This window comes from Aulostomus chinensis, chromosome 2, assembly GCF_037954235.1.
Source record: "Aulostomus chinensis isolate RoL2024-O1b breed Wild chromosome 2, RoL_Achi_v1.0, whole genome shotgun sequence".
Lineage (NCBI taxonomy): Eukaryota > Metazoa > Chordata > Actinopteri > Syngnathiformes > Aulostomidae > Aulostomus > Aulostomus chinensis.
This window is the reverse complement of record NC_141321.1, coordinates 2452548-2479865: the sequence shown is the minus strand read 5'-3', so window position 1 is coordinate 2479865 and position 27318 is coordinate 2452548. Positions and strand designations below refer to the sequence as shown.

Sequence of the window (27318 nt, the reverse complement as noted above, 5' to 3'; positions counted from 1 at the left end):
GGAAAATGATCCTCATTGCAGTGGAGATAAGTTGGCACAGTGGTGCAGAGTGTTTCCTCACAGACTCAGACAAGAAGACGGTGACTCAGCTAAATCTAATGAAGAATTAGAGGACTTGAAGATGCAACTGACTAAACTCCAAATAGCACAAGCTAGAGAACAAGCAGCCGGTGCTAAGAAGTCTGCCAAAGCAGAGAAACAGATGGTGCAACAGCACCCGCACCTGCACCACCAGCACCAGTAATGCCTGCACCTGTGGTACCAGCCTTACCGTACTATCTACCGCAGTGCCAGTGGGCTCCACCTGGACCTCAGCCTCATTCTACTATAAATCACAGCCTCCCAGAAGCTCTTATCTCTGACAGAAAAGTGGAACTTGCAGGTTTTAAAGGACAGCCAACTGCCATCCCATTTACCCACCCCCTCCTAATGGCAGTCAGTGAACAAACTTTGCAGCATCAGTTTGTGCACTCTCCATCCTGTCCTATTCCCCTGATGGGAAGAGACTTGTTGACTAAATGCAATGCTTCTATTTTGTGTGGTGAAACAGGACTGGAAATATCTTTCCCTAATGGAATAAAGATGACACCTACCAACTCGGTGCTGGCCTCCTCAGTGACTGGACAATGGTTGATGCATGAACCTGAAGTTACAGAGAATGTTAACGCTACCATCTACTGGGCAGAACTGTGTCTAGATGAACCTGGTCCCCAAAGTCTGATGACTCTTTTCCATCAATGGCGCCCATGGAGTAACTCCATGCACCCCTATGATCCTCCTACTGATCCGTATCATTGTACTCTCCTCTATGATCGATATCAGACTAATGAGGTATATGAAGAGGCGTTTAGTCAAGTGAATGGTTCACACTGGATGCTGCAGTCAGATTGTATATATGTAAATAAAACAGGAGTGGCAGCCCGTGTGGTGTTGACCCCCGAACAAGATGAATGGTTCCAGATGTCAGATACCTCAGTCCCACATATCTCACTGTTGGTGGGAGTTAGAGTGGATGCTCAGGATCTCGGACCAATGACCAAAGCGGCCCATTTAGCGACCGACTGGAAACAGACACAGGTGGCAGGCTTAACATATTCAGCCTCCCTAGAGACTTATCGCATCGCTCATCACACTGTGACCCCATCGGTGTTGCAACAGTGTGAGTTGACGAGACAACATGGACGTGAAATTTCAGATAGTGACATGACTACAGAACTCCTCAGTACCATATCGCCTTCGGTGTGGTCAGAAGGAAAAACAGACGTAGGACACTGTGACCCTGAAACACCAGTAACATTTGAAGCGTCACCTGGACCGCCCGTTTGGATATCGCAATATCCACCTAAGCCCCGTGCTGTCGGGCCCATCACTCAGATTATCAAGGACCTTGAACAAAAAGGTGTTCTGGAGGCTTCCACCTCTACTTGGAACACTCCTATTCTACCTGTAGGGAAACCCAACGGAGATTGGAGAATGGCTCATGACTTGAGAGCTGATAATGCACGTGTAATCACGCCTCCTATCTCGGTTCCAAATCTGCACACTGCCCTGTCTCAACTATCTCCAACACAACACTTTTTCACAGTGATTGATCAAGCAAACACATTCTTTTCAATACCTCAGCCAGTTGACCTGCGCAAGTACTTTGCATTCACGTGGAACGGACACAGATATCAGAACACTGTTCTACCTCCGGGATTCTCTCTCTCACCTGGCCTGTTCAATCGTGCGCTACATGAACATTTATCTAAAACCCTCCACCTCCCACCAGGTTGCATGTTACTACAGTATGTAGACGATCTTCTCATTGCCGCACCCACTGAATCTGAGTGTCTACAAGCCACCCAGGCATGCAGAGGGACCTTCGAGAGCCTGCTGATCAGCTGCATCTCCGTCTGGTCTGGGAGCTGCAGGGCCTCAGACTGGACGTCTCTGCAGAAAGTGGTGAGGACGGCGGAAAAGATCATTGGGACCCCGCTCCCCCTCATCCGGGACATAGCAGACAACCGCTGCCTGTCCAGAGCCCACGGGATCCTCTCCGACCCCACCCACCCGCAGCATGGACTGTTCTCCCGCCTGGCGTCTGGCAGAAGGTTCCGCAGCATCTGCTGCAGAACAGCCAGACTCAGAAACAGTTACTTCCCCCTTGCCATCAGACTGCTAAATGCCAAATAACCCCACCCCCCACCCACCCATGGACAACATCAGAATGGCTTTAGGGACCACTTCTTTCTCAAAGCACATTTCGCATATGGACAACACATTTCTGTGCAATATTTCTTATTTATTAATTACCTCCTATTTGTGCAATACAGATACTGTTTATTCTGTTGTCTCCATTCTGTTTCATCTATTTATCTATTTATTCTCTGTTTGCACTCATTATTATTAGCTCTTGTTGTTTTTAGTTTTAGTTTCTGAGTCTATATTTCATTTTTTAAACTGCCCTATAATTCCATCCCTGTTGCAAATGCGGAAGCCAAGCAACGGCATTTCGTTGCCAAAATTTCGCTGTGGTGTTTTTTTGTGCAATGACAATAAAGGAAGTCTAAGTCTAAGATCCCGAGCCTTAGGAGGCTTTAAAGCGTCAAAATCCAAATTACAATGTGCGCGCTCCCAAGTCACATTTTTGGGAAGGTTAGTCGCCGGTAACGCCACTTCCAATTCTGCAGAGCATCGTAACACCATTCTGAGATATCCCAAGCCTCAAACAGTTCGTGACATGATGTCATTTCCGGGCCTCGCGGGCTACAGCCGTCATCATATTAGCGACTACACCCACAAGACGACCCCGCTTCGCCGGCTAGTTAACGAACAAGGACTGAAGAATAGGTTCAGTCCCTTGGTGTGGACACCAGAAGCAGAGGACCCATTTGTTCGAGTGAAACAAGAACTAGCAACGGCAGCCGCTCTTACAGCACCAAATTACTCTCCGACTTTTTACCTTGATGTTTCTGGAAAAGAACACCATGAATGGTGTTCTTTCCAGAAAACAGGGGAAGGGAGGCGAGCAGTGTTAAAGTATCTGACTGTAGCATTAGACACAGTCGAAACCGGAGACTGAGACAGAGGAGAGAGGAGGAGCATGTCAGAGTGAACGTCACACTTGTGCGTGATTCAACATGGCGGCACACATCTGAAGATTCGAAAACAAGCTAACTCCTTAACGCCAAGTTACACAGTTGGATTAATCGAAAACTCAAACTACGGTAAGAGATTTTCAACTCTCTCATCCACAAACAATCCTCAAAATAAATCTGGAAGAAGAGACAGTGGAAAGTTTGCAGGAGTACGTTGATGAGTGCTACCACCGACTCGTCATGGGTGAGACCGACAACGTGGCGACCCCGCTTCCTGAAAGAAGCAGACCATCCAGCGCACCCTCATCGTCCGATAAGGATTTCGGAGACATCCTGGAGTCAATAGACAAGAAACTGACAAGTTTCGAGGCAAGACTCTCTCTAGTGGAAATCCTCCACAGAGAGTTCCAGGCTCTCCGTGAGTCGCTGGAATTCAGCCAGCAACAGGTGGCTTCACTGGCCACTGACAATCAAGCCCTTAAAGCCTCCATTAAAACACTCACCGAGGGGGCGACGGAGATTACAGCGGAGAACAAACAGATGAAAGAGGCTATCCTCCACATCCAAGCTAGGAGCATGCGGGACAACCTGGTATTCTCCGGCATACCTGAGAGGACGGAGGAAGACCCCGAGATGTCCATCAAAGACTTCCTCCACAAACTGCTAAATCTTCCGATGGAGACCGTGAAGAACATCACCTTCCACCGGGTGCATCGCCTTGGAGGGAAGAGGCCAGAGAACCGGCAGCCCAGACCCATCGTTGCGAAGTTGGAACACTTCAAGCAGAAGGAGCTGGTGAAGAGCCGGGGCAGGGAGCTGAGAGGAACGGACTTCAGCGTGAACGATCACTTCCCTAAGGAGATGCTGGAGCGCCTGTTCCCTGTCAGGAAGAGGTTCATCGACGGTGGATCCCGCGCTGTCATCACGGTGGATAAACTGTATGTTAACGGCCAGTTGTTCCGTGATCCGGAGATCATCCCTTGGCTCTACTGAAGCGCGTCTCCTCTCTCCACCCGGAACTCACCGGATTCAGCCGAGGATGGTATGAGCATGGTTAAGGTCATGGAATAAGGTAACACCAATTTCTCTCATTCGTTGTTGTTTTTTTCTTCTTTCTCTTTCAATACTGTGTTAAACCTAAAACATAAAAACTCACGTGGTAGACTGCTACATGCCGAGTTCACTCATAAGTGTGTATTTACGTGTGTATTTATGTCACCCCTTTGTCTTTCCTGTCGTTGTTCTGTGTTCCATGTCATTTTTAAATGTGATGTTTATATGGTTTGTAGTGCAGGGATATAATATTGTTACATTTGCAACACACATGCACTCTCATCCTCTTTGGCGCCACCACACACGCGTACGCACAAAGACACAGGTACACGTTCCCTTGCTCACTCACCTACTTATTACAATTTACACTCAGTAGATTAGTTTAGACACAAACAAACTATGGTTTGTCACTTGGAATGTGCGTGGAATCGGCTCATGTGAAAAACGGCTAAAAATTTAACACACCTACAAAATTTACAAGCAGACATTGTCCTGTTACAGGAAACCCATCTACCTAAAACAGGTAATCATTTGTAAAGCCCACAGTTCCCGCACACATACACAGCGAGTTCTAACACCAAGCAAAGAGGCGTAGCCATTGTGATTCACAAAAACGTCAGGTTCACTTGTAAAAACACCATTGTAGACCCAGAAGGTAGGTTTGTAATAGTCACCATAACCACACACAACACAGAGGTATGCATGGCCAGTATATATGGTCCAATGTTGATGACCCCTCCTTCTTCCACAGCTTCTTCACTGCACTCTCAGCCCACTCAGACACAGCACTCATAGTAGGAGGGGACTTCAACCTGGTATTGAACCCACAAGTGGACAGAATCAGTAGAGCAGCTCGTCAACGCAACTGCCAATCATCCGATATAATTAAGCAGTATATGAGTGATTTTGGTCTTTGTGATGCCTGGCGCTCACGCCACCCAACGCTTAAGGAATACACCTACTGTATGTATATATATGTGTGTGTATATACATATGTGTGTGTATGTATATGTATGTATGTGTGTGTGTGTGTGTGTGTGTGTGTGTGTGTGTATATATATATGTATATATATATTATATATATATATATTATATATATATATTTTATATATATTATATATATATTATATATATTATATATATTATATATATATATTATATATATATAATGTGTGTGTGTGTATATATTTTTTTTCAATGGTTGTTCTAAGTTTACGCAGCCCCCTGACTTTGTCCAAACTGAACCAAAATGGTGTCGTTAGTTTGTGCAGAAAAACAATTGTTGGTGCTGCTTCACTTTCTTGTCGTTTTTTCCAAACTAGTTTAGTTGAGGCGTCTTTTTCCGCCTTTTTTTGTGATTGGCACTTTCCTGCTTGTTCAACGTCGCCGGTCGTGCTGCCTTTTCTAGTGCCCTTAATGTCTCCTCATTCATCGGCTGACTGTCCGTAATAAGGAGTGTGGCTCATCTGTTTGTGTGTGTGTTACCATGGAAGCATGGATTCACTCCAGTCCATTGAATTGCATCAATGAGCGAGATATTTTCTCTGTTTGTCGTTGGCAGGAAAAATAAATGTGGGTCAATGATGAAATGATTTTCACTCAGTAAATTGGGCTTTTCAACTGCAATTAAAAAAAACTTGAACTGAACAAGAATAAAATTGTCTGATCTCCCACAGATGAGCATGTATGGTTATTCAGGTATTGCTATATACTGTAGTATGTATGCACTGTGAAGAGGAGCTGGCTCTTTGAGTGCTGTTTTGTAACATCATGAAAGCTGTTAAACCCTAACAAGAAACTCAAGCTGGAGAGCAGCTGATTTTACAAAGAACCTCATTGATTTGTTCTGTGGCCCTGCTAATTGTGTGCCAGTTCGTTATCTACCAGGTAGGAGTTATTAAAATGTAGTAGGCTGAGACATTTCCTCCATAGCCACACAGGCCAGTGTCCATGTGTGTATCTAGACTGTCCTTGCACATTCACGAGCTGGAAAAACCTTTAGAGTCACACTTATCGAACACACAGCAAGTTAGAAATAACAGGTGCTCAGTCCACTACGTTCTCATGTCAGACTTGTGGGTGTGAAGAACTGTCAACAGAAAAGGAAAGCTTCAGTCATAGTAATCAACACCTCAGGCAGTATGAAAATGTAACTTGTAAGTTTGAAGGATGTCCATATCAGTCAAGTTGTGTAGCATGTACTGGATTCTTCATAACTTGGGACCTGGCTCTCATTCAGCACTCACCTCTATTGATGTAGCAGTTTTGTGCAAGAGTAATGATGTAAAGACTTGGATATAGTAAAATATTAGAGCCACTATTATCTGATCTTGTGCCATTAGAAGAGCGTGGTGTCTTTGTTTCAACCCTTGGGACTTTCGTCAAGGGTACAGTGCACAGTGTTACTGCTGACAATTTGGGTGCCCATGCTTTGGCTGGTTTTGTAGAAAGCTTCTCTGGGCATTCTATTGGTAGATTTTGTACTGCTCAGAAAGAAGAGATCCAGTCAGCTGATGTTTATTCAGGTGCTTTTTCTCTTCGAACCAAAGAAATACATGAAGCACATCTAAAGACTGCACAGGACACTGGAACGAGTTGCTTTGGAGTGAAGCGAGCTTGCCCTTGAACTGAGCATCTTAACCATTTTCACGTTAGCACAGGTTATCCCCCAGACACAGTGCATGATTTGTTTTTAGGGGATTGTCCCAGTTGAAGTAGCACTGTGTTTGAGCATTCTGATCTCAAAGAAGTGGTTTAGTCTGGAGTCTCTTAACACATGCATCCTCAAGTTTCCTTTCAAGTGGAGTGACAGAAAGAATCGGCCTCACCTTCTTCCACACAAGTGTTCCAGTAGGAAGACAGTAGGTGGCAGTGCACATGAGAATTGGTGCCTGATGCGTTTGCTCCCATTCCTGATAGGAGACCTTCTACTAGAAGATGAGCTTGCTTGGCAAGTAATACTGGACCTGAAGGAAACTGTAGAGTTCGTTGTGGAACCTGTTCACACCCAAGAGACAATGGCCTACCTTGATATCAGAGTGTCTGAGCACAGTCAGAGACTACGTGAGCTTGTCCCAGGGAGACACTGAAACCTCAACACTACCATCTTGAGCACTATCCACACTTGATCACGTGCTCTGGGCCTCTTGTGGGTGTAGGACATTAAGATTTGAGGCAAAACCTAGTTTTTTTCAAACATGTTGCCCGACACACAAATAATTTCAGGAATGTTGCACTCACTCTGGCAACCAAACACCAGCAGTTAATCAGTTGTCACTTGCACTCATCCAGTGTCAGTGCTTCCAATCAGGAAGTGACAAATGTCTCCACAGTCCTTCTTGATGCTTTGAATGAGGAGGTTGTTGTGGCTCTGAGACAGAAATGTCCAGACATTAATCAAGTTCCTCTCACAAAGAATATCAGGATGAGGGGATCAACTCCAGAAATGGAATGATGGTTGTTTGTGATTCAACCGCTGGAATGCCTGAATTTGCAGAGATTCTACAAATGTGTATCATTAGAGATGAGTTGAGCTTCATAGTTGGTTTCTATTTTGCTTGGTATCAGGAGCATTTCAGGGCCTTTCAGTTGCCTTTGTCAGCAGATAGAAAGGTTGCCCTTGTTCAGTTTGAGGAGCTAAGAGATCGCTACGCACTTGTGGCCTACACAGATGGATCCAGATGTATGGTGACCCTGAAGAGACACATCATCATCAAACCCTCCTGGATTGGTCGGCAGACCAAATTCCTACTTGAATGCTCCATGAGTGTGTGACCACGTCAGCTGGAGCAGAACCACCACAACACCACTGATCGCTCTCTCTCTTTGTGCCACAGAGCAACAGCACTGGACGCTGTGCAAGAAATGTGAGGCAATGAGACCTAAAAGGTCCCACCACTGCAGGCGTTGTGGCCACTGTGTACGCAGGATGGACCACCACTGTCCCTGGTGAGGACACACACACACACACACACACACACACACACACACACACACACAGAGGAAAACAGTGTTTAAAAACACAAATACATCAAAAGGTTCCGGTCATGTCAACACAACAGAGGTAGATGATGTGATCTCAAGGGTTCATTGTCCTCCAGGATCAACAACTGTGTAGGAGAGGACAACCACTGGCTCTTCCTGCAGCTCTGCCTCTAAACGCTGGTCCTCAGTCTCCTCACACTAATGCTGGTCTTCTGCCACCACTTCTATTTCCAGCCACTAGCCACGCCAGACCAGGTACATCCAGCAGGAATGACCTCAGGTCAACAGGTTCTGCTGGCAAAATGTGTTCAGAATCTACCGGTGGTGTTTGAGACATGAAATGTGCACATCAGAGTTGGTCTTTCTGACGTTTTCTGTTTTCCAAACCAGGAGACGTTCACAGGGCGGCATGAAGTGGGTCTGCTGAGAGCCTCAGGACTCATGAGCGTCCTCATGTTGACTGGCATCAGCGTCCTGTCCTGCATCCAGATGTCAGGCATCCTCTCTGTGAGTACTGACTCCTGACCTCTAGACTTCTTTTTCTGCTTCAGGTGAACGTTACTGCTCCAGTTTGAGTTGTGTGTTTTCTTCCTAAAGAAACAACTTTGTGGGGGAGTTTATTTTGTAAGATGACGTCTCAGCTTCCACTGTCCTTTACCCCCCAACAGGACACGACCATGATTGAGAGAGCAGTTCAACTCCCAGGTGACGGGTGAGTGTGTTGACCTCTTGAGACTTTTTCAACTGTAGAAATGGTTTAAAGCAGTTTACAACGCTGAGAGACAGGATTCAACTGTGGAACGTTTCTATGATTGTGAGTTAAACTGGACAAATACACTGTGGAATCCATTTAAACAGTCGTAACAGAGTTTATCACTCAGCGTTCCGGCACCTTACGATTTACAAATTAAGCAAAAGTTATCAGCTATTTTTCCCTTGCAAGTTAGAAGGTCGTTTTTGTAGCCGTGTGTTTAATAATGAAACCGTTGTTAATCATTGCTTTAAGGTGTAAACCATGTGAATAATGTCAAGGTGAGGCATCAGATCATCAAACACCCAGCAGAAACACATCTTAGCTGGAGAGGAGTTAGCGCCTAAGAGACGAATCTGCTTCTGACAGCAGGAGGAACACTTTCAAAATAAGAGGAGAAGAAAGAAACCATACGACCGGCATTGGCAAATAACGTAGTGGTGCCTCCCTTCAAAAACAAACACCAGAAAAAGATGGTGTTAACCTTGCTGTATCTAGGAAATAGAAATGAGGACATTCTTGCTATATAGTACAGAGAAAAAGCAGGAAGCAGATATTAAAAACAAGCATTAAAGAGTTTTCTAATCACAAAATGCCTGAATCCTGTGGCAAAAAGAATAAAAGCATTCAATGGTGAATGTGGGACGACGTGATGCAGCATAGAGTCAGGATTCTTCAACGTACAGGCCTACAAACACTGAATAATACCCAGTTAGAAAGAGGACATGATGTTAACATGTTGTCAGGCTTTATCAAGGTTCAGAAATTAAATCAGTCAAACCCCTCTGTGCCCCGTGGCAGATATGACTGTCGTGCTGATACGCACAAAATTAACCTCTAATTGAAATACATAAGTTTGAATTACGTTCTGAGCAGCACGTAGAAAAAAGAGAAAATCATGTTGGCACGCAGGAAACAACAGATTAATTAATATTTAAATATCAAAAACCACTTTTCCAACTCTGCCAATATTTTCTCTGATTATTGGTTGTTATTTCAAGATGTGATCACTGCTATTCTTCAACTGCGTTCTGTGCACTATGGAAGCTCTCTGAGTATGATAATAAAATCTGTTCCTAGAGTGCAATATTTTTATATTATTTAGAGGTCCCTCTCACTAATTCAGTGACTTGAAATACAAAAATGAAATCAAGCTCTCCTTTTTGCTGTCCTGAAGCCTGAAGTGTGCCTGAGAGCACTCTTGTCATCTTTCATCAAAGTCTAGTTGAACTGAGATTTGTCATTTAAAAGCCATGATCTGATGACAGCTCTCAACATTTAAGACAGCAGTCAAGAAACATGACTTGATTTTTAAAACATTTTGTTAAAAAAATCCCATGTGAAAATGTGGGTGTGAGGGAGCAGACTGGGATGCAGGGTTGAAGATGTGATGGGGCTGAAGGAACAAATGCAGCTGGACATGAAGAGTTGCTGTTGTTTCCTCTCAAATTGACTGTGGAGGACTTCCTGTTAGCATTGGACTTCATGATGGAACAAGAAGAAGGACAACAGATACAAACTGCAGTTGAACTGACTTTTATTGACCAACAGCAAAAACAACTACAGCAACATTATATCTGTCAAACATTGAAAAGTGAATTGCTCAGATGTAGCATAATGTGGATTTAGTGTGTGAGAGAGAGAGAGAGAGAGAGAGAGAGAGAGAGAGAGAGAGAGAGAGAGAGAGAGAGAGGAGAGAGAGAGAGAGAGAGAGAGAGAGAGAGAGAGAGAGAGAGAGAGAGAGAGAGAGAGAGAGAGAGAGAGAGAGAGAGAGAGAGAGAGAGAGAGAGAGAGAGAGAGAGAGAGAGAGAGAGAGAGAGAGAGAGAGAGAGAGAGAGAGAAGAGAGAGAGAGAGAGAGAGAGAGAGAGAGAGAGAGAGAGAGTGTCCAGGTATAAGAGCCAATACTTTTAAAGACTTAGAGCCTGTCTGTGTCGGGTACCTCAAAACAGCAAGTTAAAAGATGAAGTTCCTGGGAGTCACAATGGATGAGGGCTTGACATGATCAGACCATATTGATGCTGTTGTAGTAAAAATGGGGCAGGGCCTTGCTGTTCCACTTGTGTGGACCCAAAGCACCTGAGAAAGTACACCTGAAAGAGGCCTGGTTTACAGCAAGCATAAAATGCAATGTTACTGTAGGTGGACAATGAAGACATCATTGGGAAGGTCTTGACCTCAGTAGGAACGTATTTCAGAATTGGACTTGTGGGTGGTTCCTTCTTGTCAGGAATGACCTTTAAACCTTGAAATTGGGACGTTTTTTAAGGCTCATACAGCAGCAACAAAATGTGCTACAGATATGGGGTCAACAGTTCTTGATCTTCACTACTATAACCGAGTGAGTGCCACTAGGGGGCGCCACTGGTGAGGGCCAAAATCGGGGGAAAAAATCACGATTTTACCATTTATCAATAAGAAGCATAGAATTTGACCAATTAAATGTGTTTCCCATCCTCCAAACCTATTAGTAAGCCCACAATATTTCAAGTTATGACTCCACGTAACACAGAAAACACAATGGAACTACAAAACAATATGGCGGAGCACAGGAATGTATGTTGCAACCTCTGTACATTTAACACAGTGTTGTAGTTTTTCAATTGATGTTCAGGCTTGGTTGATATATTAGTGTTCAGAAAACGTATGTCTCATTACTTTCTAACACAAAAAGTTTCAACTTAAGATAAACGGTCATATTGTGGGGAAAAACATAAAAATCTATGTTTATTATTGCTTCCTAGCCTGTAGGCGGCAACCAGGAATTGTTGATCTAATGAGACTTTTCAAAGTAAACAGACTCAGAAATAAAGCTTTCCATCTACAATCTACAAACACTGGTCTGCCCAACAAATGTTTCCCATTGTTGTCCCAAATAGGATTTTCTGTCACACAGCAAAGGTTTTTCAGGTTTGAGCAGATTTTCTGAGTTGAGTGGGGAACCCACGGGAAACCCCACAGATACCTGAGGAGCGCATGCGCACACGTGTCTGAACAGGTCCCGGAGCCGAGCGAAGTCTGCTGCTGGATAATCAGGATGACGGCGCCCTCAGGTACAGTTAAGCTAATTAACTTGAATGTGTGGTCGGGGTGAGGCGCTCGTTTGATATGTTTGAATATCATCCTTGTGTAGAGACATGATGTTGACTCATGGAAGCTAACGCTACGAGGGCTTCCATGGGCGTTGACTTTTGAAGTAGAATCGCGGACATGAGCGCCAATTAGCTTGCATGTTGTTTTATCCGGTGCTGCAGTTCTGTTTCGTCCCTGCTGTGGTTGTGCTCACATTTGGCTGACAGGAGTCTCATTCGCCCCCGTGTGGGCCAAATACTGTCCGTCACGGGCCGACCTGAGTGCTGTCGGCGCTCACCTTCCGCGGAGCACTCCGACCTCTCCTGAGTGGGCGGCGCTGCGCCCCCTCCCTCAGTTGAAGAGTTTTGTTGATGAATGTCATTCGCCACTGTGGATGGTAGTCATTGCTGTGTTGGCTGTGGGGCTCTTCTGCTGGCTGGTGATGGCCATGACCTCTGCCCAATGCAGGGGCGTTGTAAGGAAAATTAAAGTGGGGCAGTCCACTGGGGGGGGGGGGGGGTGAAATAAAAACTTTGCAATTTCCTGCATTCTAGTGCCTTTTACAGGTGGTTTTATAGAGCGATAACAAGAGAGGAAATATCAAATGAAATGGTGTGCTTGGTAAACGACTACATGTCCCAGATGTGATTCTCTTCCCCTTCAATGGCTGTCTTTGTGGCTTTCACCCACAAATCAAAATGGAACAAAGAAGAAAACTTCAGACTTTGGACTTTCAACTTAATCTGTCTTCAGGTATTTTTCAGATATTTTCCCCTCCGAATGGGAATAGGACACAAGGCATGACAACTCAATTGCTTATGGTACTTAAATGAATTTAATAAACATATTCAATCAACATTTACAAATATAAATGACGATCAAACCAGAACAAATATAAAATAACTTAATTCCTCATAATACTGACATTTCTCAGAAATCAATGTATCTCAAGGCTGGGTGACAAACTCCCTCTCTCTCCCTCTCGTTCCCTCTCTCCATTTCTCGTTCCCATTCTCTCTCCTATCTCTCTCTTGTCTTCACCTGATTCTCCCCCTATAGTTGGAGGATTCTCATTCATGTTGGTTGGACTGTTCTGATGGTTTTTTGTTGGATGGTTCTTAGTGTCCAAGTGTTGGTGGGATGGATGATTGTGCTGGTGGTTGGATTGTTGCATAGAGTTTCACTGTCTCTCTGTCTCCCTGTCTCTCTCCGTCTCTTTCTCTTTCTCTCTCTTTCTTCCCCTCTTTCCCTGTCTCTCCCTCTCCCTTTATCGCTCGGTCTCTCTACTTCTCCCTGTCTCTCTCCATTTCTTTCTTTCTTTCTTTCCCCTCTCCCTATCTCTCCCCCTCCCTGTCTCTCTTTCTTCCCCTCTCTCCCCGTCCCTCCCTCCCTCTGGCTCTCCCTGTCTCCTCCATCTCTCTCCCTCTCTCACTAAATGCCCCAAAGATATTCCTTAGTGAAGCCTTTGTAGAGATGAAGATCCTGCAAAGCTCTCTCAGGTTCACCTTATCAAGCTCGTCCTGGTGGATGTGGCAGACAGCAGCACTGTTCAGACGATGCTGAGACATGGTATTGCGGAGCCATGTTGGAAGCCTTCGTAAGGCACTGAAGCTTGGCTCTGCTTCAGCTGAGGAGCGTGGTACCACAAGGAGAAGTCTGACTAACACTCAACCTGGGTGAAGAGAGCAGCTGGCAGCATCATTCTGAGTTGGTTTGCTGCATCGCTGACAGTTCTGGATGGAAACTGAAGCTGGAACATGCTTAGTTGTACCTCAAGTGAACGACGGTTCAATTCTGGATACAAACTAACAACCGCTTCTTCCACCTTTCCATCGACAAGCACCCTTTCTAGTTTCTCCACAGTCTCAAAACTGCTCTGGTCAAAGCGCTTAGTCAGCTGAACATCAACAGCAGCTAATAACTTGTAGTATTGACTCTCTAGTACTCTTCAGCAGATCCTGGCTGATATGCTGTTACATTTCCTGTGTATCTCTGAGGAGGTTTTCAGACGTGGCAACTTGATCTCCTGGAGCTTCATCTCATCTGTCTTCTTCCAGGCAGTTGCGTAAAGCTGGTGGAAGCTTTCCTCCGACCTTTTAGCTTGAACAGTTCCCTTCACACCCTCAACAGCAGCAAGCATCCCTGTGACACTTTCTGTCCTGCTTTGAAGGGAGCGCTTGAGGTGCTCGAGTTCCCTGAGGGCTTCAGCAGCAAGAAGAAGACCAAGGAAGGTCTTGCCCTTCTCCAAGTTCTCCAGGAGTCCTCTTGCTGTCTGGGATGTCTCAGAGGAGCCAGATTTAGCCATTTCATCCAGACTGAGTAAAACCTCTTCATATTGGTCTATGACTGCCTTCACAGCCACCGTCCTCACAAGCCATCATGCAGGCAGAGGGGCTTCAACGTTTTGTAACTCCCAGTTTCAGACTGTGCAATGGCTTTGAAAATAGTCTTGTCCTTGCCGGACTGGTTGTAAAGCGTACCAAGCTTGTGGACCACGTTCAGGGCATCACTCACCACAGGGGATGAGCTGCACGCTGTCTGTGTTACAAGATTGGCACAATGAGGACCACAGTACACATACACGGCAAGAGGTTGCTTCTCTCGGATCACAGCTCAGACTCCTTTCGTATTGCTGGACATGTTAGCCGCTCCATCATAGGTCTGTCCTCGAAGACATGATCAGGGCAAGTTAAGCCGCAGGAGGACATCAAGTGCCGTCTCAGCCAAATCCTTTCCTGTCGTTGAGGACACCTCGTACAGTCCTACAAAGTCTAGCGAGGAATGAGATGGTGATCCACGTAGCGGATGCAGATACATTCCTGCTCAACACCTGCCACATCCTGAGTCCCATCTATAATGAGGGAGAACTGCACGGTGGGCAATTTCTGGATGGTGCTCACAATTCCCCTGAGGATTGAGTTGGACATTAGACCCCAAATCTCATTTTGAATTTCACTACTGGTGAAAGAGTTAGCTGGTTTGCTGAGCCATCGCCTCAGCTCCTCCTCGTCTTCAGCTTTGTTGTGTAAATGCTGTTCAAAGTTTCCTTCATTTTCCTGACCCTGCAGAGCCAGACCTTGGCGGGCGCAGTACCTAACGGACTTCAATATTTTCACAAGGCAAGATCGACCCTCTCTTTGCTGCTGCTCTTTGGCTGTGGATGTCTGTGTGCCTCCACTGTTGCTTTGGTAGATAAAAGTGTGCATTGGGACTTTGTGTGCATTACTCTGCTGTTGGCTTGAGAATTTATCAAGGGCTCTCTTCCAGATTTGGAATCCAGTAGAAACAAAGGCTTGATCCATGTTTTTTGCCAGAGTGTTGCTCTTTTCTTTGAATGCTTGCATGCAATGAAAGCAAAGCTCACCTTTGGCACTGGGGGAGGAATGAAGCCATGAGTAGTCCCTGAAGCACTTCTCCTGAAAACTAAGTGTCTTGGTCGGTAGCTGCTGATGAGGAATGACTCTTAGGATGAGCTGCATGACAAGCCAAACCAGCCTGACCCGGCTCTCAATCTCTCCCCTGTCGAAGCCTGCCTCTTCTTCCTAAGAACAAAAGTGAAAACCAAATAAACCTATCATTTCTTCAAACTGACAAAAATCTGCGCATGTAAGCTAGCCTGTGTAAGATTTGTATTTCTAGGTAAGAATATAAGAGAGCTGAGAAACTTTCATGATTGCAAACAACAGTTTACCTGGGACTCTCTGCCTCCCTGAGTCTGCTCCTGCAGTCATGGTGCTTCACTACTCTGCCCTGCTGCTACCTGAGAACATACCGGTAACAGGTGACATTACAGTACCATGTTCGGTTTACTCGTTTCACATTTCTTGTGAAGATTAATCAAGTATTATTTTGGGCAGAATTCCTCTGAAGGATTCTTACTTTGCGCTTTGGGGCACTAAAAAGCACTCTGATGTCTGACCCCTGTCTCTTTTCGGCTTTTCTTCTTCCCATGGCCTAATAAACAAATCAACACACACACACACACACACACACACACACACACAGGTTAGTATTGTACGACGTTTCCTACAGTAGCCACAGTGTACACTGTGTAAAGGTTCTGCTTCACTCACTATCATTTATTCCATCCAAATACAACTGTTTTTTTTTCTAAAATTGAAAGTTCACCCTGACCTCTTTTACATTTCACCATCCAAATGACAGGCATGTACTTTTAACAGTGAACAAGGAGTGAGGTTTGACTGGAGCAGCAGGTACTATTTTACTGACACAACATCTAGGACCTAGTTTTAGCGTACAGACAACTTCCTCTGCTGAAAACCTCATTTTTTTCAGCTTCACATTATTTTTTATCTTTCACAAAATGCTGAAAATGTGAGTAGGACAAACATAAACAAACACAACTTGTCCTGACCAGGGCTGCAACGATTCGTCGACGTTGTTGACAAAAATCGATAACAGAAATAGTCGACAATTAATTCCATTGTCGGCTATTGTTGCTAGACTTTTTTTTTTTTTTTTTACAGAGTGAGACGTCGCACTTAATTGCAAGCTGTGGAGCGTTAACATACAAAATGGCGGCGTCCAGCGTATCGCGTAGCAAAACTTCGAAAGTTTAGGAGCATTTTAGCCTGGATACGGCGAAGAAGATTATTACTTGCAAGGTTTGCAAAGCAGACCTTGCGTATCACGGCAGCACCTCGGTGATGCACAAACATTTAAAGAGAAAGCACGTTGGGCAGTTGAAGGAAACAGAGTCTGACTCGCCTCGGTAAGATTCAAGTAACATTCAAGCTGATATGTTTTGTTTTTGATGTACATTGTATATTTTATAAGCGTATTTTCGCTTTAAAAGAGAGCTTTAACGTTATTCCTGACTGTGCCTGACAAACGTATTTTCAATTTAATGCATGCAGTCCGAAGAAGATAGCCACCATGGACCCCTTTCTGCAAAAGAAGCAGATGTGCACCCCTCAACAGGCGACTGCCCTCACTGAGTCAGTATTGCACATGCTGATCTATGATATGAGGCTGCTGTCCATGGTCGATGATGCCGGGTTTCAACAGATGATAGCCCAGTTCAAGCCAGACTATGTCCTGCCATCCAGAACCCATTTCACCCTCTTAATGGAGCAGAAATACAGTACTACGTTTCTGAAGGTAATTGTTTGAAAAACACACACACAGTTCACATAAGCAATCACACATTTCATATTAGCAATCACACACACACCATTATTCATAAACAGTCACACATATTTCATAAAAACAATCACAAATTTTGTCTAAGAGCAAATACATACTTCATTCATAAATTATACATTTACATATATATATTAAAATGCATTACTTAATTTTGGTAAAATCATAGAGTAGCTGCAATTATTAAAATTGAAAAACTTGTTGAATGGTTTCTGTTGACATGTAGGTTTTTGCACGTTAAATATTTACAAAAATCAAATTTTGTGTTTCAAGGTAAAGGAGATCCTAAAAGAGGTCAACAGCTCCCTCACACTGACGTGTGATGTTTGGACCAGCCGTGCCACAGAGGCATATCTTGGAGTTTCTTGTCACTTCATCACCAAAGACTGGCAAATGAAGACTTTGAACCTCGCCACTCTACCTCTGGAGGAGAGGCATACTACTGCAAACATGATGATATGGATGGAACAGGTGATAGAGAAATTTGACATCTTGCCAAGCAAAATTAAAGCAATAGTACATGACAACGGGTCTAATATGGTAGCGGCAGCTCGACTCCTGGAAGAAAAACACGGTTGGTCCTCAGGCCGCTGTGCTGGGCACACCCTCCAACTTATTGTCAACAGTGCCCTCAAAGAGCCCAGCATCAACAAAGCTACTGGTGCTGCAAGAAGCTTAGTGGAGCACTTTAGGAGAAGTGAGCTGGCAAATTCAAAACTTAAGAAGAAGCAGCAGCAAATGAACACAGCAGAGCACAAGCTGATCCAGGATGTCAGTACGCGATGGAACAGTACTTATTACATGGTGGAGAGACTCCTGGAGCAGCGCTGGCCAGTCACTGCAACTCTCTCTGACCCTGAGGTAACAACACCAAGAGGCAAGCACTACTTTGATCTGAACCCAGAACAGTGGGTGCTCCTGGAAGAGCTGGTGCAAGGGTTGGGGCCTTTCGAATGTGCGACCGTTTTCCTCAGTGGACAAGAGTATGCTACTGCTTCATGTCTTCCACAGCTGGTGAAAGGGCTGCAACGGTCCATACAGCAGATCCAGTTTGAGACGAGCTCAGGAAAGGCCTTTCAAGCCATTGCAGGAAAAGCAATGAGTGAGAGATGGGAGAATCTTAACGCTGTGTCTGCAGAGAGAGACAACCCAATTGTTCTTGCAGCTGCCATCGATCCAAGGTTCAGAAAGATGAAATTTATCTCACCTGAAGATGGCACAAGGGTGCAAAGTACAGTTGAAGTTCTTGCCATAAAAGAAGCAAAGGCTGAGACTGAGATACATGATGACCCTGAGCTACAGCAGGAGAAGAGGGCTAATGTCCCAGGGCGAAAGTCAGTGCTGGATAACCTGCTTCAGTCTGACACTGACAGTCTGAGTGAGGAAGAGGAGGAAACCCAGGAGGACAAAAAAATCCAAATGGTGAGGAGGGAAGTTCAGATGTTCTTCACAGAGGCACCAATAGCCAAAAAGGATGACCCTCTCAGCTGGTGGAGAGAAAATGAGGGGCGCTTCCCCACACTGTCAAACCTAGCAAGATCTCTTCTGTGCATTCCTGCAACATCCACCCCGGCAGAGCGGATCTTCTCAGCAGCAGGAAATATTTGCTCCCAGAAGAGAGCAAGCTTCACAGGAGACCATGTGGATATGCTGACTTTTCTTAGTATGAATAAACTGAACGACATAGCCTGAGCCTCATGTTGATTTTAAACCTGGTCTGTCCACCATGACAGGTTTGTGTCCAGGTTGTATCACACAGTCCATGTTTACATAAATATGGACTGTTGTCAATTTGTCAGTTGTTAAAACCATTGCTTTAATGTTGATTGAACAGATTGTGCAGTTGACCACTGAATGTACTTCAGAAAAAGCACTTAATATTTGTTTTATTTACCGTTTTACTGCTGCTAATGTGCCTGTCCTTGGTTTACAGGAAAATTGTTTACTTGATTTTAATGTATTTTATTTTTTATAAAACACATTTGGCTGTCCTTAAAAAATGGACAGAGGTTTATTTATTTCTGGATTTATGTCTATACTGACTGAGCACTTTTTAATTTACTTTTATTTACTTGAATCAGCAGCAAAGTTTAATAAAAGGTGCATTTTTCATTGAAGTGCCTATCTTTCTTGTGTTGATTATCATTTGCCACATAATTAAAGCAACTTCATGGTAAATTTAAGAAAAAAAGTCATAATTATCCGATTAGTCGACTAATCGTTTCAATAGTCAGTGACTAGTCAACCATTAAAATAGTCGTTAGTTGCAGCCCTAGTCCTGACTGATTCACGGAGTCATTTATCTGCACTGTGCAGTCATGACAGTGCAGAAGCAGTAACCCCAAAGATCGTATAATAACAGATGGCACACTTCACTTTTTTGAACCTCTTGGTTTGTAAACACCCTTCGCAATGCATGACAAGTAACTAGCTAACAAACTAGTGTTTTTTTAGAGCAGGAACATAACTTTTGACCACAAAACAGCAAAGGTCAGACACATTTTACGATTTTATGATGTTTATTTTCGCTACTGTTTGGTTGCTCGTTCGCCGAGTTTATGTCCCACAGTGAAGGGGGAGAAATCTCTGGAGTCAGCCAAGTCTCTGCTTTCAGGTGATAGGTCATTTGTTTGGTTAGCATCGGGTAGCATGAGGTGGTGGAATATGCAGAAGCAGAAACGCCCTTTTGGTGTTTTTGTTACATGCCGACATACTTGCTTGGGTTGTGAGCTGTGTTTTGTTTGGTTGGCAGTGCTTAGTATGTGGTTTTAGCTGAGTTTCTCTCCATCATTTTGGTATGCTACATGTCAGGATTGGAGCCTACTAGTGTGTTCAAAGATCGTACAGATGAAATTATATTGCAAAATAAATGGTACAGGCTGATAATCAGTTCTCAAAGATCTCAATAATCTAGTACATAGATTGATGTATTGAATTCTGACCAGAAAATGTCCCCAAATTATGGTAAAAGTGGGTGGGTCCAATATTGGGCATCTCACAGCGTTGAGAGGGGACGGAAGAAAGCGAGGAGTCACTTTTGTGTATCTGAGACGTATTTACTCTCGTCTCCAGACCGAATGAGATTTGGGTGAGAGGTCTCCAAAACGCGAGCTGGGGGAGGGAAGGACGCCAGCGTGACGGCATTTGCGTTGCAGGAGGAAAGTTTTGTTATGAGATAAAGTACGCGTGTGCTTGATAAATCATCCGCCTACTCAACTGCCTCCTTCAAACACGGTCTTGCTGCATGGACGCCACTTCCTTCTTTGCAATTCAAATGCACAACTCATGCATTACATTACCGGTTTCAAAGCCAAGTAATCAGAGTACTTTCCACCTGCGTGAGGATGTGCAGCGTGAATGGAGCCCACAAAGCTTTCCACTTCTCTGCATACGTCTGGTTTTTGTTGCCCACAGCAATAAAGATTCTTTCACTCTTCTTCAGGCCGTCCTGGTGGTTGCTCCGCCCCCTCTGCTCCTCGCGGGAGCTCCGTGGACGACCACATGCCTCCTCCATCACACGTGAAGTCAAGGGACGGCCAGTTACACAGACATCTACACACAGGGAATCAAACCAGTGGCTCCTTCGTTGGAAGGAAATGCAACAGACCGCTGCATTCACCAGCTGCCAGTAGTTTCCTGATCGACTTCCTGGAAGTACAAAACAGTTGAATGTATGTTGCTGTAGCAAAAACAGTGGAAACAGGAAACTCTGAGGATGCGGAACGTCAGGGGGTAAAGGAACCCAGCAGCTTTCCAGCGGAACACAAACCTGACTCAACCTCTCACACAGAAAAGTTACACATTAAACGTCATGACTTTGTCCAGTTCAGGGTAACTGACTCAGATAATAATGCAGTTTCTTTATGTCTAAGAGTCGGTGAAGCGTCGATGAGTCGGAGCGTCACGCTTCAACGGAACCCAAATAACATGACAGCAAATGTAAAATCCTCCCCACGTCGGAACGAATCTCCATTTTTCATCATTTTTAAATGATGTGTCAGAGGAACCTACCGCAGACGTTCAGTACTTTACTGAGTCGTTCTCCTCCTCCTCCTGCTCGCTCGGCCTTTCAGGGAGTGATGGACGAGTGATGGATTATTGATGGAGGGATGGGCGGATCAATAAAGGGAGGAGAGAGGCCAAAAGTAGGCCACCCATCTGCTCCGACCCATCCATGAATCTAGAACATTCAACTGGATGGAAAGAAAAGCGAAAGGGAGGAGGACAGAAGGAAATTAGCTGAGGATTAATAATAGAACTCAAATGATGAGAGACGGAGTGAACGGAGGACTGAAAGGAAGGACGTGAGGAATGTTTCCTTCCGAGAAGGTTCGTCATCAGGGAACGTTCCTTCATATGATCGCAACGTGGCGCTCGTTAAAGGTTAGAGGAAGTTATCAGTCAGATTTCAGACAATATTCAAGATGTTCTCCCAGCGTTTGAGGGGAAGCTGCATGTGACGTTCTGGAAATGGGATGTTAGCAGTTGGTCGCCTGAAGGCTCCCGTACAGTCAGGAAGGAAAGACCTCAAAGACAAACGACCATGGGAGTCGTTCGTTCCAACCCTCTGATTCCACGCACTTTATTACCGACCAATGTCAAAAGAAACGTTTTTACAAGTTTTGCTCAAAAAACAAGACTATAACCAGCCAGTTTTCAGCTGGAGGCACATTCATGGTTCTGTCTACACCCGAGAGTGAAGCATTGAAAGGAAGAAAACATGTGGATGGCTGGACAAAATTCTATGGACGGCAGAAATGTCGCGGTACTGATGGAGAACCTTGTTGACGAGCACACAGACGGCTCAGGGAACTTCAGACTTTTTCTTGCCCACATGTTTGCTGTTGGCAGCGGAGCTCAACCAGCTGTTGTGGATGGGAGCAGTGGTAAATACCTGTGACTGAACAGCCCAGGAAGAGACACGGATGCTGGTTAAAGTCCTCCCCCACGGATGCTGGTTAAAGTCCTCCCCCACGGATGCTGGTTAAAGTCCTCCCCCACGGATGCTGGTTAAACTCCTCCCCCACGGATGCTAGTTAAACTCCTCCCTCACAGATGCTGGTTAAACTCCTCCCCCACGGATGCTGGTTAAACTCCTCCCCAGTGCAGATCCAAGCCTGATGTTAGCAAGCAGGTTGATGGACTGAGAACTGCTAGAAATCCCTGGATGTTAGAAGCTCTGAGTTGGAGTGACTGAGATTAGAGTGAATGTCACAGTGACAGCTAGACTGAGTGATAGAGACGGCGGTCAGGACTCTGCCTGTGAAACAGTCCAGAATTCTGTCTCTGAGTTCTGTATTTGTGCTTTGACTTTGATCTGAGAACTGTGGCTTTGATCACTGTGAAGCGCAGAAACCACGACGACGGTTTCCAGCCCACGATGCGTTCACGTTTGATCTCAGAATTGTGTCTTTGAACTATTTCATACTGGCGATTCTGACAGGGTATATAGAGCACGCTCAGCCTCACCACCACACATTGATCTCATCATTCAAGTGGACTGGACTAAACAGTGGAACTCTGCGATTCTAAGATGTCTCGATGGAACAGGAGAAAGAGGAGGAATGGAGGACCAGCCTACTCAACCTACCCTCAGCTGACAGCCACACGTCTGCAGTTCGAGGCGAATGTGGTTGAGAGTGTGGAGCCTCAACCAGAGGAGGAGTTCATCTCCACACCACCACAACCTGAGACTCCCCCTGAGCAGCTGCAGAATCTGGACGAGGTTGTGGTCGAAGAGGTTGTGATCCAGGCCACGGAGGAGGAGTTTCATTGCTTCGTGGAAGAAGCTAAACAGGAGCAGTTGCATCTGTTCTCACTGCAGGTGGCGGCCCTGAACCTGGAGATCGATCAGTTGAATGCACAGATCCGAGAAGTGCAGCGAGAGGCTGACATCAGGCTGGAGAGGGAGCGTGAAGAAGCTGCCCTCAGGCTGGCCCAGGTTCAGCTGGACCTGGAGAACAAGCTGAACCAGGGTGTGCAGGAGAAAATCGCCATCCTGAAGGAAACGAAGAGCGCCAAGGAAACTATGAAGGACATGATGGAAAAGAACAAGGACCTGCTCCTGACTGTGTCCCTGGAAAATGAGGCCTTGCACTGCGAGGTGAACCTGCTGAAGCAGCAGATGGGCGACTACAAAAAGGAGCTGGAGCTCCAGATAGAAAAGACTCTGGAGTTCAAACACGAGTTGTCCCAGAAAATGGAACGGATGCTGGCCCAGTTAGTGGAGGAAAACCACAACATGAAGGCGGAGCTGGAACAGACAAACATGGAGCTGAGACAGGAGAGGGAGACGACGTCCCAGCTGCTGCAGCGTCTCAGTGAGACTGAGAGGCTCCTCCAAGACGCCCAGAAGAAGAAGTTGTCGAAAATCAGACGGTTTTTCTCACGTCTGTTCAGGCCTTTCAGGTCCAGGACCCGGCTCAACGACAGTGAAGACTAGTCAGTCTCTGCAGTTTCAGTGTCACCATTAAAAACACATTAATGATTCTTGTAAATCTGAGCATGTTATTCCATCAGTCTTTTTTTTTTCATTCATTAAAAGTGAAATGTTTGATAATTGACTCACTGTCACTCCTTCAGGAACAACGTGGCATAGCAACAGGAAATTATGTGATTGTTGACTATGAATAACAGCGATTCAGCACCTTTTCCCCTCCCGGATGGTCGACTCTGAGCGCTGAAGCAGGAATGTCGATTCATTTGTACCTGCAGAATCACGGGGATGCGTTCCATTCGGGCCTGAAGGCCAAGAGGACCGACAGTCGTGGCTGTTCTGTCAGAATAAGTTTGACGTTTAGAGGGCGGGGTCTTTTCCAGGGATCCTGGCGATGACGTCGTAGCAATGACGTCAGAGCGATGACAAGTTTACGTGACGAGCCCCTGGCTTGGGTTGGTCTTAACTCTGAAGTTCTGCTGCTGCATTAAAACAAAAACGTCGTGTTGGGGATGAAGAGACGCCGTCCTCCGAACGCTTCCTGTCAGAGCATCAAAGCTGACACTCATCTCCACACACGCCGACGTCGTTAATGACCGCCGACGCCAACAAAGCCAACTTTTGATGCAGATGTTTTGTAAAAGAAGAGCTGTTTCACTGTCCAAAATGTCACTTTTACTATGCTGGTACCACCTGATAATCAGCGCTCAGTCAGCTTACATTTTGGAGGTGGCCTCAAGTTTAGGAACAGATTTTGGTGTCTTGATCAGAAAAGACCTGCTGGAGACAAACTTCATGGACATTTAAACGTCAAAACACAGCCTCTTAAAGACTTGAATTTACTTCCTGAGGTTTTCTTTTTTTGTTGACCTTTCAAAACTCCATGACACTCATTTTAAACTTGTGGTCACTGCGTTCTTGAGTCGTGGTCACGACACACTGGACGTTCCCTCGAGTCAAACAAATGACAGCTGTTGTTTTAATTTGTCCCGTCACGACGGCGTAGCTCGCGTCGCCCGCCGCCGTCAGACCAGCGGATCGCTGGTGCGCTGTCCTGGACCTTCAAGAGTTAAAACTGCCCATAAACTCACTAGATTGGTGTTGTAGAGTCAAATTACAATATCTCTAGTGTGAGCGGCGTGGTGATGTCATCACATCAACAGCACCTGAATGACAACAAGAGCAACAACAGCTGTTTACTGCAGTACAGGTGCTGTATCTGGTACCTGAGTACATGTACTGGAGTGCTGGCTACTGACAGAAAACTAGGAACAGTTTGTGTTCTACTAAAAGTTTCTGTATTAATGTTTGGGCTCGTTCACGATCAGTCCAGAAGTAGAATCGATGCAAAGATGAGCTTCTTCAAGCAACCCAGGCAGGACAGCCCTGCTCTTAGGTTCCTCAACAAGTCTCCACAGTTTGATTATTTACAGGACTCAAGTACAGCATTGTTTCATGTCGGGTTGGAGATCATGAGCCCAGTTCTCCAATCGTGGCTCAATTCCAGGGACAGTTTTCTAACAATGTTCTTGTTGTTCCCAGGTCCAAGCCAGGCATGACAATGAGGTCAGATCTTTAAAGAAGGAGCTGTATCAGACTCGTTCCTGCCGTAACTGTCTGGGACAGGAGCTGCAGGAAAAAGACAAGAGGTTGCTACATGCTGTTGATCGCATACAGCACCTGGAGCAGCTCAACCAGGAGAAGAGCCTGTTGGAGAGGGAGGAGCTCAGCCTCCAACTGGCCAAGGTGACACAGGAACGGGCTGAGATCACCAGGAAGTAGGAGGTATGTTTGTGTTGACTGATGTGGTTCAACGTCAGAAATGTGGATCAGATTATAAACCCAAGGTGGGAACATTAAGATTATAATTCTCTTTTTGTTGGCTTTCTGTCTTTTCTACTAGGACTTACAGAGAGAACAGGATTTGAGTGAGTCTGCATTCAATCGCCAAATAGCCATGGAACAAAGAAAGGCTGCCACAGCCCAAAACACATGTTGTTCTCTACAAGAGCAGATAGAGCAGTTAAACAAGGACCTACAAGTGAGTTGGAGGAGCAGTCAATCTGACCTCACGTCGTCCCAACCTGCGTCCAGTTTCTGGGCGTTTGAGGACATAAATGATCACGTTGAATAATTAGACGTTAGCACAGGTGAGCCTTGCTGGAAGGCTGATATTAATGTTGAGTGAACCCAATATTGGAGACTGATTTTCCTCATCAGCTTTGGGTCAACAGTTGTAATGTGTGTGATGCTGGAATACGGAGGAATCCTTCAGTAACTTCATGTGTTGTTCATCAAACAGGATCGAGACAGAGAGCTGGAACGGAGGAATATTTACTTGCAGAAATTCCCCAAACCTTCCACCAACAGAGGTATCAAACATAATCTCCTGAGTGACTCAGCTGTTCTGGATCTTCTCAGTTGACACTGATGGCTCATTATCTGAGTCCTTTCTCTTTGACAGGGAGAAAAAACAAGGGGCTTCAAACAGAGGAATCTCTCCTTTCACCCACTGAGGCTGTGAGTGTTGTCGACATTCAACATGAGGAGCCTGGCCAGAGATTTCATTTATAGTTTCAGAAGTTGCATGACATTTTCGAGGTCTACCTTGTTGATTATGCTGAGTTTCTAAGTCCTGTTCTTTCCTCTTGATTCCTTTTTCACGTGTTTACTCACGACAACAGGAGCCTTTGGCAAGTGGATATCCTGGATACCCTGGACCAGCTTCCACTGTAACACTCACTCATGGTCGTGTCTGATTCACAGGAACAGAGACCAAGATGGTTCAGACAGAAGAGGAATTCCCTTCAGCCACAGAGGCCGGTAGTCTGGTGCCACTGCTGGAGGAGCAGAGGAGCTCTGGCAAATCAGTAAGTGATTCAGATCATTGGAACACGTGCATTTTTTTAGAGACATGCATTTTTATTTTCTAAAGCTTGAACGTTGAATCATGCTGAGTGTTTTTACAAATCTCTGTGTTTTTAAATACACGCATTTTGACACGTGAAGCTTGGAACATTGAAGAAAGCTGAATAGAACTCAGACATTTCTGATCTCTGATTAACCTTTTATACTTTTGTCTTGTGCTTCAGGATTCAACCGAATATCCAGAGGTCCCAGTCGAGGGAAACGACTGTCCAGACCCTGATAACCAAAGACAGAGTACAGAAAGGAGGACAGCAGACGCCTCACCAGAGACAGGTCATGAGAGCCAGATGTCCCTCTCATCATCTGGGTCTAGGGAACCACCCAGACCTGTTGAGGAACACCGGCAGCCCAGATTTATCCGCAAGTACATCTTCAGAGATGTTGATGTTAACCTGCACTGTGGGAGACCTGCCTACTGGAACCTGGACAAGGAGACAGAGTAAAATAATCTTCATTCACATGTAAGTTGGCAGTTTGGTATCATGACACGGTTCATGATCGCCTGGTACGGTATCAAAGAGATCATCAAGCATTGACCTCTGTCTTTGTCTCTGTCTATTTTTGTATTTTACATTTTGTTTATATTTATTTTTGATCATTAAAGATGGATCCTGTAAAATGATGGCCTCCAGTCCTGTTTCATGGTTCTGTATCAGAAGTGATTTGGGTCTTGATTGTGTTTTATTTACATTTCTAGGGGAATTATCTGAATGACTTTGGTTTTTATTGTCTTAAATACATTTCCAGGTTAATGATCTTGTTCATATTTTTACTCCATGGAACCCCCAGTCCATGGGGACTCGTTCTTCCCCTCACTAGAAGAGGTCCAGATGTATGAACATGATGATCAACA

At 45.1% G+C, this 27318-nt stretch overlaps 3 protein-coding genes across 6 annotated transcripts; all 3 read left to right on the top strand.

Moving 5' to 3' along the window:
- Window positions 1-2789: 2789 nt before the first annotated feature.
- Window positions 2790-10040, top strand: LOC147268797 (uncharacterized). 2 transcript variants are annotated; one of them, XM_086193021.1, is made up of 5 exons: window positions 2790-4152; window positions 7970-8081; window positions 8234-8372; window positions 8508-8624; window positions 8786-10040. In XM_086193021.1, exon 1 carries the CDS (start codon window positions 3321-3323, stop codon window positions 4071-4073), a length of 753 nt encoding a protein of 250 aa, XP_086049147.1. In that variant the 5' UTR covers window positions 2790-3320; the 3' UTR covers window positions 4074-4152; window positions 7970-8081; window positions 8234-8372; window positions 8508-8624; window positions 8786-10040. The 2 variants fall into 2 exon arrangements, with proteins under 2 accessions (XP_086049147.1, XP_086049157.1); XM_086193031.1 differs by lacking the exons at window positions 7970-8081; window positions 8234-8372; window positions 8508-8624; window positions 8786-10040 and adding an exon at window positions 4885-4949.
- A 700-nt stretch (window positions 10041-10740) lies between these two features.
- Window positions 10741-25383, top strand: LOC147268796 (E3 SUMO-protein ligase ZBED1-like). 3 transcript variants are annotated; one of them, XM_086222893.1, is made up of 3 exons: window positions 10741-11919; window positions 16816-17059; window positions 17375-19244. In XM_086222893.1, the coding sequence occupies exons 2-3, from the start codon at window positions 16835-16837 to the stop codon at window positions 18791-18793; spliced, it is 1644 nt and encodes a 547-aa protein (XP_086079019.1). In that variant the 5' UTR covers window positions 10741-11919; window positions 16816-16834; the 3' UTR covers window positions 18794-19244. The 3 variants fall into 3 exon arrangements, with proteins under 3 accessions (XP_086079019.1, XP_086079027.1, XP_086079008.1); XM_086222901.1 differs by lacking the exon at window positions 10741-11919 and adding an exon at window positions 25080-25383 and having other exon boundaries at window positions 14258-17059; window positions 17375-17572; XM_086222882.1 differs by lacking the exon at window positions 10741-11919 and having other exon boundaries at window positions 14258-17059.
- Window positions 25218-27064, top strand: LOC147268795 (uncharacterized). The gene is made up of 6 exons (XM_086222912.1): window positions 25218-25322; window positions 25441-25578; window positions 25840-25909; window positions 26002-26057; window positions 26304-26407; window positions 26630-27064. Exons 2-6 carry the CDS (start codon window positions 25495-25497, stop codon window positions 26928-26930), a joined length of 615 nt encoding a protein of 204 aa, XP_086079038.1. The 5' UTR covers window positions 25218-25322; window positions 25441-25494; the 3' UTR covers window positions 26931-27064.
- The last annotated feature ends 254 nt before the right edge of the window (window positions 27065-27318 follow it).